This window comes from Xiphophorus hellerii, chromosome 4, assembly GCF_003331165.1.
Source record: "Xiphophorus hellerii strain 12219 chromosome 4, Xiphophorus_hellerii-4.1, whole genome shotgun sequence".
NCBI lineage: Eukaryota > Metazoa > Chordata > Actinopteri > Cyprinodontiformes > Poeciliidae > Xiphophorus > Xiphophorus hellerii.
The window spans coordinates 9,824,489-9,837,779 of NC_045675.1; the positions used below are offsets into that span (position 1 = coordinate 9,824,489).

General features: G+C 36.7%; 1 protein-coding gene across 1 annotated transcript; it reads right to left on the reverse strand.

Moving 5' to 3' along the window:
* Nucleotides 1-349: 349 nt before the first annotated feature.
* Nucleotides 350-12,774, reverse strand: LOC116719143 (synaptotagmin-4). The gene is made up of 5 exons (XM_032561538.1): nt 12,461-12,774; nt 8,136-9,139; nt 3,591-3,762; nt 1,798-1,964; nt 350-1,695 (listed from the first exon to the last, which is right to left on the reverse strand). The coding sequence occupies exons 1-5, from the start codon at nt 12,477-12,479 to the stop codon at nt 1,546-1,548; spliced, it is 1,512 nt and encodes a 503-aa protein (XP_032417429.1). The 5' UTR covers nt 12,480-12,774; the 3' UTR covers nt 350-1,545.
* Between the last annotated feature and the right edge of the window lie 517 nt (nt 12,775-13,291).

The window sequence follows — 13,291 nt, forward strand, 5'->3', positions numbered from 1 at the left end:
TTTCAAGTTGTCAAAATACAAAATTAAACACCACCATTCCAGCCTAGATAATAACAGGATGTTTGAACACTTCTTGACATGCAGAAAGTATATTTAGAGAAAATGTTCACTGCTTTCAAATTTACCTCTTTAGCAATCATCTGTTACATAGTGTAAATCCAAATTAATTCCTATGTTTTTCAACGGCTGTCATTTGGTCACAAACTTTGAGATAAAGGATTTCATTAAAAAGAACCGAGCATCATCTCTATTCCAATGCATCTCCAAATGGATAGAGGTTGTTCTGCTGACACCTGTTGGCCCACTGCAGTACTGACATATAAAAATATGTCCTTCCTTAAGATTTTTAAAAAATCTTTGCAATAAGCAATCTGGGACCAACTTGTGTTTTCTGTTTGAGGGAATTTACTATTTTATGTTTGCTGTATTTTTTTTTTTTTGCTGTTCATATTTAAAAAACAAATCCAATCAATGATAGACATTTTGGCTTTCAGTGAACCTTTCTTCAACATAAAATATTTAACCTGTAGATACTTGTAGAGTAGAGATCTCTATACAATGTATATTTAATTATTCCCATTATCAAAACCTTTTAGGACCCCAACAGTACGAGGTTTCTTGCAATCCCATTAAAAAAATAATCAAAATGTGGATGATCCCTCCAGATTATGGAGAATAAAAGTTTCCTAAATGCACACATCTTCTGAGATGACATACTGGTAGTTCGTTATTCCTTCTCATATGCAGTGTCCTCTGACAGATTAAAATCATTGTGCAGAATAGTAGTCTGCACAGAAATCCTCCTGACCAGCATGTTGCTGATAAGCTGTGCAATGAAAATCCTAACACTTTGTTCTCATGTAATAAGGCTTTACAAATTTGCCACAATGTAACCAAGTTTGAATGGTTATGGATGTCCTGGAGATCTTAGAGCTGCTCTACTTTATTATGAAGTGGACCTATTCAAGTTTTACTGCAAGCAACATTTATCTTTAAGATTAAAAGGATTGTCTGCAACCTGGCAGTTCTAACTTTGTGTGCTAAGAAATCCAAATAAAGTGGAATTTTATTTATTTATTTATTTATTTTCCCCAGGTAAAGAATAAAATGATGAAGAATTTGCAGGCATCCCAACCATATCAATGAAATTTTAACAGCTCTGTACAGAATAATAGATATAAGAGTGTGAAAGAGGGGCATTGGTACAGTTACAGATGAAAGAAAGAAGTCACACACTGTCAAAGATATAAAATACACACATGCATGTTAGCTTTTTTATCCAGCAAGCTTTGAAATCTGTAGTTTCTTGGCACAAAATAAATAGTTCTACAACATTAGTATAAGTTTCACAGTACATCCAAGTTGTTACAATGCTACAGTATTAAGGAATCACAGTGAAGTAATGTGATGGGGTGAGATGACTGCTATATTAGACAAACTTGTTACACATCATTCCTACCACCCAAGTGTGATCAGTGTTTCACCTTCTATAGTCCCATAGATAAATGTGATCCTACTCCATCTACATTTTACATATAGTTAGTCCTACACTGCATCTGACTGGATGGCGTGCCAGCGGGTGGTTTCCGTTTGTCCTGGACAGCAGATTTCCCTCCAGTGCTCCTGTCCTACATCTGAAGCATTGCCTCCAATCAGTACGCGCCCCAGAATACTGTTCTTAGTGTAGAGACGACCCTGTAACAATGAATCCAGATTCAGTTACTGGATGGAGTGTCACAGCTTTCATCGATAAAGTGTAATTTTAAAGCACACGTTTCATTTGTCTAAAATTCAAACCTGCATCACGATGAATTCGAGAGTCAGTGGCAGCTGGGTGATGTCACCAGGTGGAAGGTCAAACAGGAAGGGAGCATTCCAGATGGGGTTTGGTCCACTGGCCACTTTGGTCTCCTTTGTGTCAATTATTTTACCATTCTGATGTAAGTTGATGACAACATAGTGATCTGTTAAAGAAAAGGCAATTTTTTTGCTTGCTAGTGACACACACCTCTTTAATTTGACCTTTAAGTTAAATATTTTATTTTCACCTGCCAGTTTGAGGTGACCAGCTGGATTATATGATCTAGCTAAAAGCTAGTTCCTCCAAATGGAACTCAAAATTGAGTATATTTCCTCCTCTGTGCACTTATCACAAAAATTTGCTTCTGATTGGGTCACCATTTCCATGTGACGACTTAGAAAACATTTTATTTTTTATTCAGTTGCACATGGAAGTGCATGGTACAAAGTTTGTTAGTGTTTCAACAGTCTCTAATGGGTCTTAAATTATTTTTACTTGAATTATTTTATGTGCTTATAGTTTCAGATGTACTTTTCCTGAGTTGATTTAAGAAAGAAAATTGTTAAGAAAATTGTTAGTTTTTTGTTAGCCTTGCATTGCTTATATACTATAAAACAAAAGAGTGCATCTTATTGGGCAGACAAATATTGTTAATATTTTGATGTAATATTTTAATATTAATATTGTTTTCAATGTAAAAAGATAAATTAGATTGCATTGTTTCTATCTATAGTTTTCTTCTACAGTAATCAAATGCAATTATTTATCTTATTATTTACAGCGAATGTTTATTTACAGAAATCTTCCGTTGCTACACTCACATAATCTAAACAAACTTGTTTAGTTCCTCGTAGCTCCCGCTTTTGCATATCTCCAACATCACCTGGAATATATAATCACTGTTGATAATCCATTTAAGAGACCTAATTAAATTCACTATAATAGAAAAACACCATGTCTCTAGTCCATATGTTTTGAAACATTTTTTCTTTGTACAGATTTTCCTGCTTCCTCCAATCCTAACCAGCAGAAAATCAGATGCAGCAAGATATGGTATAGACAGGAGGGGAAATGACTCCTGGGCTGATCAGTTTCTGATGTAATTATGCCATACGCCAAACAAGGAACTGGTCTGCCTATCTGCAGCTGGACTAAGCAGGAGACCAACACACATTCCGACAAATTTTATTGTTAATATTAGCCTTACCAATTAAGGGAATGAACCCAACTTTAAACTTATAGCGGACTAAAGGGATGCAGGCAGATTTAGCTCTAAAGTGAATGTTCTTTGTGACTGGAATTAATGTCAATAACTTGAAACTGACAAAGAAACTTTAGTGGGAGAAAAGATTATGTTGAAGCCTTCCAACCTCACAAATTTGAAGCTCATTATCAAAGTTAAATCACTAAAATACCATTTTTCAAATTTATACTGCATTGTTTTATCTTTTGAAAGACCTATGTCACATTTTCTATGAGAAACAAACTTTTTGGGTGAATGAAAATAATTTTAAATCCAGATTTGTCAAGAGCATGAATAATTATGAGCTTGTTGTTATCAAGCTAAAAGGTCTATCGATTATGTTTTCAATGAACTTTGTGGAAGCCGTTAGATATTATACAAAAAGGTCAGATCTGGTATGTTCATTAAACTAAACAAGTCAAAAATTGTTTTATTTTACTTCTCTCATTAACCTTCCCTACAAAGTAACTAAGCATTTGGATATTTACACAGTTAAAGTGTCCCGACACATGCATTTTCTTGTTTAGATGTGAAGTGGATCTTCACCTGGAGTTCCTGGGATTCGTGTCAGCTTGGCCAAACTTTCAGCCTTTCGAACCATCACTTTGATTCGCTGAGCCAGGGTCTGGTACTGCAGCAAGATGAACAGTTGGCCCAAAGTCCGTGGCACACAGATTGAGCTCTTCCTGCATCCCAGAGTCTCCTGAGAACTGAAACTCTGAGGACAAGTAATAGGGAAGATCTACAGGTTAAAAGAACAAAAATGTCATGACTCTCGTGGGAGGAAGAACATTTTTTTTCTCTACAAATGTGCACTTTATATTCTTTTGACAACCGAAAATATATAAACGATAAGTAATATCTGATTCAAGTCATAAATAATAAAATCTTCCCATTCTAAGCATACCTACATGAAATTGTGAGCCACTTAAAGCTAATAGCCATCATTTTTTCATTTTTCTTGTTTTCATTTGACTACCCATCAAAAATAATAGATGTTTATGTTCTTAGTCACTTTAGATAAAATCAACAACTGATGTGTACTTCTCACTATAATTTCCATCTGATTTTATGTCAACTCTGATCAGCTTGAACTGTGAAAAGTCCAGTGAGTCACTTTCTGCTGTCAGATGAATGAGCTTATGCTCAACAGGGACTGCTTGTCTGCTTGCCGATTTTATTCAACAAGTGTTTTTCAGCTCACTGCCGCTGTCACTATCATTTCACCTCAGATAATGTCACTCAAATGAACAACAACTTTTTAAGCAACAGTTTTAACTCAGCACAGGCATGCTTACTTTTCACTGTGAATGTAAATCGGAGAGTTATGGCGGTGCCTCATAACAACTCCAACTTGCCTCCCTGCATCAGCCTGGTTTTATTGAAAGCGGGGTGGGGGTCGGTCATAAAATAAAAATTTAAAGATAAGGAGTAGTGGTCCCTCTGAACTGACTGAAACCGGTTTCTCCAAGAACAGAATGGTCCACCACACCCAGTTTCAGCTTAGAGCAGAGAGACTGTGACGGGGTTCTATTATGATTTAGTCAAACATAATGACTGGTCCAAGTCGGAGATTGTTTTAGAGGAATTTATTAAGAAAGATGGCAAAGATGGCAGGTACAGACCACACACGAAGGACATCCAGAGCAGGTTAGAAATCAAATAATAATCAGTACCTTCACTGCAACAGTCCATCACCTCCAGCGTGACTTCTTCAGGAGTCTAATCACAGACTGCCCTCCTGTTCTTTCTTTCTTTCTTTTTGTTTTTAATGGCGGTTGGCAAGCAACTTAATGGTGTGCATTACCGCCACCTACTGGTATGGAGTGTGGATCAGAACGCAACTTAAAAAAAAAAAAAAAAAAAAAACACTAAATCCTTTCTATCAGTTTAGTTTCCTTAAGAAATTGACTGCCCTCCTGTGGAGCAGAGCCCTGCTTTTAAAGCCACAGGCTCCGCCCACAGACAATCCAAACAAGCAAAAATACTAAGTAATTACTTCTAACTCAAATCAACTCTTAAAGTATACAAAATAATAATAATAATAATAATAATAATAATAAGAGAAAAATAAATAAATAAAATAAACTTGTAAACAAAATACAATACTCAGTTTAATAGACAACACCCAGTGCGCTCTGATGACATCACCACCTCAGGTGACTCCCTCCCGGGACGCCACAATCCGGAAACACCCTACTTGAAAACAGAACCGGGAAAACGTTTAATGCTGAAAACAGGTTAGAATGAATGTTTAACTGAAGCAGGAACACCGCGTGTGCACCCACGATGAACCGCCCCAGTTTAAGCTGCAACAAAAGTAAGTTAGTGATTGTGTACGTGTTTGTCGGCGTGTGTGCGCGCATGCTGACACGGACTCTAAGTCCCAGCTCGTGACGGCTCCTCCGTCACAGAGACCAACAACTTATTCATGAGATAACTATTTGCAAAACTCTGACATACATGTTACAGCATTTACATAGCTGTCACTGAAATAGTGGAGCAATGACCCAAAAATAAATGCAGGCAATAGTATGCAAACATTGTACTGCTGAAGATCCATTATAGCATGTGGGATGCTTGAAAATGAATTTGACTGCATATCCTACTTTCAGATAAATAAACAGTTATCTGCATTCTTGGAGGCAGTCAGAGCATTGAAATTTAATTTCCAGAGTGTAAGATAAATATGGAAAAAATAAATAAAATGCAAAGTTTCAAAAGTCACTTTTGCATTCATATTATGCAACGCATTGTGATGATGTATCATCTAAAATTCCAATAATCTATTAGCTGTGTTGAAAGCTACCTGTGGTTTTACTAAAACTGTGACTACATGTGGACAGTACATCTGCCTGTATGAAAGCAGGTGGGTTTTTTTTTAGATAAATAACTTTAATTTGCTAAAAATGCTAATTGTTTTCTCTGCTGACTGAGATAAACATGACATTTGCTGTGGGTATTTTGGACACTCACATTAAAAATTGAGAGCATGCAAACAATCACAGAAAATTAACAATCATTGATTAGCCTCTCAAAATGCCTATAATCTCAAAACCTTTTATTCCAACAAAATGTCAAAACAAGAAATGGTAGATGAATTATTGCCAGTAACCTCACTGGTTACATTACAATGATTACAAAAGTGATGTAGTAGTTCATATTCAGAATGGGCAGACATCAAAGCTGGAGCCACAGAGCCTTGACCAAATTACACATCACTCTTTCTCTATTTTCCAGGAGGCAGAATAACAGTGCTTTTTCTATAGCCAGTCCACATCCACCTGTTTACATTCAGCAGCTGCTCTTACTGAGACTGTGGAAGATGATGCTGTGGAATGGAATCAATAATCTATAACTGGCCATTATATAAAGAGGAAGGGGACAGGAAATGGGTTTTCCCAACAAGAACAGTGGCGCTCGTGAGTGAATACAGTCCATTGAAGCCTCAGGTTCACCCCCCACCAAAAGGCTGTTATTAATGCCTTTTGGCAGCGTTGCAGCTGAGTCACAGAGAGCACTGCGTGGGCGCTCATCCAATTTGTTTCACTCGGCCTGTTTGTTCTGCAGTCACTATCAACAAAATCCCCATGACTAACATCTATGGAAAACTGGCTAATGGCATAGCTGATTAGATGTTGGATGTGACCATAGATTAAATATGTTATTTAACAGGGTGCGAGAAAACTTTCCCTATCCATTAAAGCAGCTGAGAAGACTTTGCAAAGACCTTGGGAAGACTTTTTTTTTTTTTTTTCAGTGAATCCATGATGCATTCACTGGAACACAAAGTAAACAGAAGCAAGAATCAAACAAAAAACACAGCAGCTCACAAACATTTTTCATACATCTGTTAAAATTATAGCTTTTTATTGTATAAAAAAAATGGCCATGATAAATCGTTTTATAAATCATTTTGTTAGATTATTTCTAATAATGTGATATTTATATTGTGCAATTTAGTTGAAAAGAAATATGTTAAAAGGAAAAAACGAGAGCTTTTTTAAACCGCATCTAATTTTGTTTCAGCATTCAGTCTATTTTTGTGAGGGGATCAGCATCTTTTTGTTGAATTGTCAGAAAATGAACTGGAATGTCCTCCAAAGTTGTTTTTCCCACTGGGAAAGTGGGAGCAACTCTGATTACCCTAGTTACGACTTGTACGGTGGATTTTGTGTTTCAATATGGCCACTCCATGCATCAACAGTAGTAAGATGTAGTAAAAACGTGTTTATGTTTCAAAACACACATGCAACCGCAACTCTACACTGAACAAATTAAAAGTGGTGTTTGTTTAAGGAAAGTAAAACTTAAAATTTTGTTTGTTGAAATTCCGATTTCTGAAGAAAACTGTTGCTTCAGATCTGACATCAAACCCAGCTCCATGTTCCCACTTCCCAAGTAACTTGAATGTAGCATATTTTTCTTTCACTTCGCAATAATAAACAAGTCCAATCAGAAAAAAAAACAGTAAAATATATTGATGTTTGCAATCATACAGTTCAGGAGATATGAAAACAGTATCTGCTCTGTGTAACAGAATCAATATATAAGCAAAGTACTTTTTAATTTTTTTCACTTTTGCGAGAGAAAACAACTTTTTGTAACAGTATAGGACTCAGAAACTTTACAGCAAAAACACAAAATCTTAGTATTTTTTGTGTAGTTTCTAGTGCAAACATCTTAAAACACTTAAAATAAGACAATATTAACTTATAAGTAACTTTTCAAAAAGAAATAGGAGCTTGTTTAGACAATAATTCCTCAATATTGATGAAAAAGTACTGAAATAATCTGCCTGTGGAATATGACATCTTTCCCATATTATAAGTGAAATAATCTGCCAGTGGAACAAGTGCAGTTATTTTCATCCATATTAAGAAATTACTGACTTAAAACAAGCTAATTTCTTGCTGAAAAGTTACTTGAAAGTTAGTTTTGTCTTATGTCCAGTGTAGTAAGATTTCCACCAGAAACTAGACCAAAATTACTCAGATTTTGTGTTTTTACAGTATGTAGGAAACTTGTAATTTTGGTATCTGTCTCTAACACAAATTTAAGACAGTTTTTTAAAGCTATTTTTCTATGTACCTTTTTCAGCTTGATTTTGCTTGGGATGAGCTGCTTGGTGTAGGTAGTCTTGGAGTCAGGCTCCCACTCAATCTCCTCACAGGGTAACTCCACTTCCCCCAGAGCGGCCTCTCTCAGCCCAGAGAAGTCCCTGCTGTAGACAGCCAGCCTCAGGGTACAGGTGCAGAGCTCCTCCACAGAGCCCACCTGCAGCACAAAGCTCTGGCTGACGAGGTCTGGGCAAAGGCTGCGCCGGCGTGGGGCTGTCTGCTGGAGCGAGGGGTGAAGTGGAGGGAGGCTGGCGCGAACAAATACCCCACTGCGTCTTCTAGTGTCCCCAGAAAGCCCCAGGATGTTGACCACCAAGGTGCCAGAGCTAGAGCTAAAGAGCATGGAGAAGTGCAGAAGAGGAGCTGGTTTGGGTGAGGCAGAGTTGGAGTTGGAGCCATACTGAGGGTGACATAGCTCCCCCTGCTGGCTGTTAACGCTGGGAGCACCTGCTGTAAGCCGACTGCTCTCACTGAGAGCAAAACTTTCTCCACTAACAGTTCTGCGTCTGCCTATCACCCGGCAGGATTTGGATACAAAGCTGAGCTTGGTGAGGGAGGGCAAGGAAGCCCTGCCATGACTAGCAGCTTTACTGGGAGAGCAGGGCAGAGCAGAAGTACTAAGGCGCCGCATTGGGAAAGTAGCTCTGGAAGACTGCGCCAGCTCAGCTGCTCTAGAAGGGTTGTTGTTGAATGGGAGAGTGTTGAGATCATCTTCAGATGGAGAAGAGCTACTTTTAGAAGAAGGGCACTCCAACACATTACCATCCAGCTCTTCATACTGCTGTTTGACAGGCTGAGTACACGGAGAGTGACTTAATGTCACAGTCACACTCTCAGTGGGTTGAAGGGACAGAACAGCTGCTTCTTTGTCTTCAGAGGAAAGACTTTTCTGTTTGCGACAGCAAAGGATGCAGCCAAGAACCAGACAGTAGCAGAACACAGCCAGACCCACAGCCAGCACAACTTGCAGGTGGACTAGAAAACAAAAAGTCACAAATAGGCATGATAAAGGAGGCTAAATAGTTATTTGGTTTAACAAGTTAAAAGTATTACAGCATTATTTGGCACCAATTAATAAATAAACATAATACTTATACTAGAAAAATTGCTGTTCCTAGCGAAACAGACGTGAGACTGCAAATCTGCAGAGTGATTGCTGAAGAATATGCAGAACAAAGCATAAGAAATAGGGAAAAAGTAGAAGGAAGCTACATTTTGATATGATTTAGCACAATTGGTTAAAGTTAGCAGAAGTAGTTAAATGCAGTATGACGTATGAATATTGAATAATAAGAAAGAGGAACATTAACTAATGCAGTAAAGCATTCTCACTTATAAAGAGAAAAAAGAACTTAAAAAGTGAGAATGCATTCATGCACTCTCACTGATATTGTGTCCTTATTTATGTCACAGAAAATCCAGTCATGCTAAAACGCTAACTGTTGTTTGTACGATTAAGGCTGCAGGAAAGGAAACACAAGCATTAGGATTATCATAGACTGACAAATGAAATCGTCTCCAGAGTTTGACTACAAATGAAGATGAATTCATTGCAAGAGGATCCTGCTGAAAACCATTATCTTGTTTCATCTGCAATCTGTGTGCTTGATGAAATCAAAGAGGAAATGTTGAAATAATTAAAATGATATAGTTGGCCACTCTAGCAAGACATCTGCGCTTGTTTGTTGTTTTGATTTATTGATTTTTTGTAGAGTTTCAGTTTACATTTTCAAAATCATGGTTGAGTCATCCATGAGGTGCCAAAATAAAAAAAAAAAACGTTTAAAAACTAAGAAGAAAGACCAATATAGCATTGATGTGTTTTGCATCACAATCCCTGACTTTATTTTCTGCATTTTCACAGTCATCTCTATTAGCATGTAATTGTAAATTGCTTTTTTAGACTTAAAAGAGATTGGAGCCACAAAAGCTGCTGCGGTTATTTAATGTCACACAGTGGGGCTGTATTAAGATGACTCATCCTCCATAATTGGATTTTTGTGAAAATCACATCAGCAAGCGACCATGCTGAGATCAACAAATACTAAAATGTTTTCTCTGTCAATAGTAAAGTTAAGATACAGCTCCATGAGGACAAAAAGATTAACTATAAGCTGCTGTAACCTGAGGTGTGTTCCTCCTATAAAAAGATCATCGCATCAGACTGTAAAAGCTCTTGAAAATGAAACCAATCAACATCCATAGAGATGAGATCACTATTCATCAAGAGAGCGTTAAATCTCCCAGTACAGACCCAGCAGCCCCATCAGAGAGAGTAACTGGAAGCTCCTCTCCATTAAGAGATGAATCCACTGAGAAGCAATGAATCACACTAATAAAACATAGTTAGAATCTAAATTAGCTGTTAGAATGATAATAAGATAATACAATTGGTGTACAAATTTGAAATCGTTTCATTTAGGAAGACTTGAAACATACCCTTGAGAAACTAAACTATCTAAAGCTTCATGTGAATTTAAGCATGTTAATGTTACTTTAAAAAATAATTAAACTGATTTTACATTTACTTTATATTTAAAAAGCAACTCGAATATTCAGTATCTCAGTTTGTTTTGCTGTTTTTATCATAAATGATTAAGTAACTGGATAAAATTAATCCTGAAAAAATACTTCTGAAGGCTCCTAGTTTCTAGTGGTGCATCTAGAGTGCTCATAGTACATTTTAGTACAAATACAAGTACACCTGTTTGGTTTTTGGTGTTTTGCTTCACATGTTTTTCTTCAGTGATAAGCAGAAAAACATATAGTCAAAACACAAAGGTTTCTAGATTATCTGACAACAAAAAATATGTAGGAATTTATGAAGCGCACCAGGATTTTCCTCCTCCCATGACTTGTAAACCTGATATATCATCTGCGTACATAGCCAGGAATTTCCATAAAGCAGAAAGGCTTATGATGTCTCCAGTTTAACCAGTTAACAACAAATACCATGCTTTCATTTGAATGATCATAAAAGGTATAAAATTAAGACTGAACTACAGGTATGTGACAAATGCAATATTTAAAAGTCAGCATCCCATTCAGCTGTGCACAAGTGATAAAATTGAATCCTCCAATATTTTTGTGCACTTTATAGAGTATTTTATATGTTCTACATTAGATTTACATGGCATGGTAAGAGTATGACTCTAGTTGATGTGACAACAGCGAAATTTGGTACTCATGAAAACAAATTAAGAATTTTCAAAAAGGAAAACGGGTAAAGGATTTGAGGGTTAACATCTATATCACCATTTGTTCAGCCTCGACATCCATATCAAAATCCATGGCTTCTTGTGAATTCTGAGTCATATTCTGCCTCAAGCGTAAAAGACTGAACTCCTCTCTGATCATTGTTCTGCTCTCAGGATCATTCCTCAAGGAAAAGCTGTATCAGGATGAGAATAAGTCAGAACTCATGCCTGACTCTATTATGGATGGCTCATCCAGCATGAGAGTCCGAAAAGATCCCCCTGAAAGTTTTTGAGACAATTCTAGTTATTTATTACAATTCTGGGAGTTAGTATCAATCTTTGCAAATACCATTGACATGAGGTGGCACAGTTGCTCACTACTGTTGTACTGCTTTATAAATTATAATAAAAACCATCATAGTTTTGTTCAGTTCTGTTGTGGAAATGGTTGCTTATTTGTTGTAATTGTACAGGTTTTGAAAATGAAAAGCATCGCTGTTCCTTTACATTCTTGTACAACCACAGAGAATTATTTCTTAAGCAGTTTTAACCATACAAACAACACAATTTTCTACTGGACACAGAGTCAGCATTACTGACGAGGTTTGTGCACAAAGAATTTGATTTCACATACTCAGAATACAGATATAGAGTTTGCAATACAAATGAATTTTGTAGTAAAAAAAAAGTACTTGTTTTTAATAATTTTAAGAAATGCTGAAGCTAATATTCACTCTCCTGCAAAATGTATTTTTTGTCAATTTTGTGCTCTAAATCAGTGATGTAAAAAAAATACTGCTGTCAGGGCCAGTCATAGAACATTACAGTAATTTCTAGTCTGAGCAGTGCCAATTCAGTCAGTAAGGAAAACAGGTATTTACTTTGAGAGATGAATTAAGAAGTTGCAACAGCTATTATGTTAAAGAAATAACAGTTGTACAGTATATTATATTTATTTACCCATTAAAGTTCATTTTTTCCGTCTCATTTTCACACTCAAGAACTTGGAAACGAGCCTGATAAGATATTTGGAATAGTTTCCTTTTTATGCTTTAGAATCCGACACGTGATAAAGTCTTACATGGAAAACATATCCTACCTCCCAGAGAATACGACATCTTCAGCGTCTGAGGAGAGCTGGGTCAGAGTGAGCGGACCATCCCGAGTGCGCAGCGATCTGACAACCATCCAGCAGCTGCTTCATCTTCCGAGGGAACCTGCGTCGGAAGGACGCGAAGAAGCCCCACCTTCTTTCATTTTAATATCACAACTCTTCTACGAAAGAGAGAAGATTCCCCCTGTGTCTGCAGCCAGAGAGGCGCGGATCCGATTATTTTCACGGCGCTTCTGATCGCTTCCTCGGTAAAACGACTCATGTCAATGTTCAATTTAATTGACATCTGCTGTTAAAAACAGCAACAACAACAACACTCTATGATGAATAAATATGGTCTTGTGTGGTGTTCTGCATTTATTTTTTTTATCTGCATTTATGTTAAATAAAATATTTATCCTGAGATGTATGAGAACATAGTTCTTCTCTTTTCTCCTTTTCAAAGGAGAAAAAATACTTGTAAAACTATGGGATAGAGAATAACCAATCATCTTGAAATTTAGGTCCCACAATCATACCATCACACACAAATATTCTTCCTCTTTACCCACCAAATATTTTAGCTTTTTAAAAAATATGTATTCCCCCTCCATAATACGGAAACAAATTCATTTACCTGTTTACTACTTACTCATACAACCACACATTTTATTTTATTTTGACTTTTTGCAACACAAAGTGAAAAAAAAAATAACTGGGAAGTGGAAGGACATGAACACATGATTTTTAAATATATTACTCAATGCAAACAATTGTAATTGCAAGTCACCTAATCAGTAAACATGTTCTGCTTGTGTGTAATGTGAGCAACAGAAT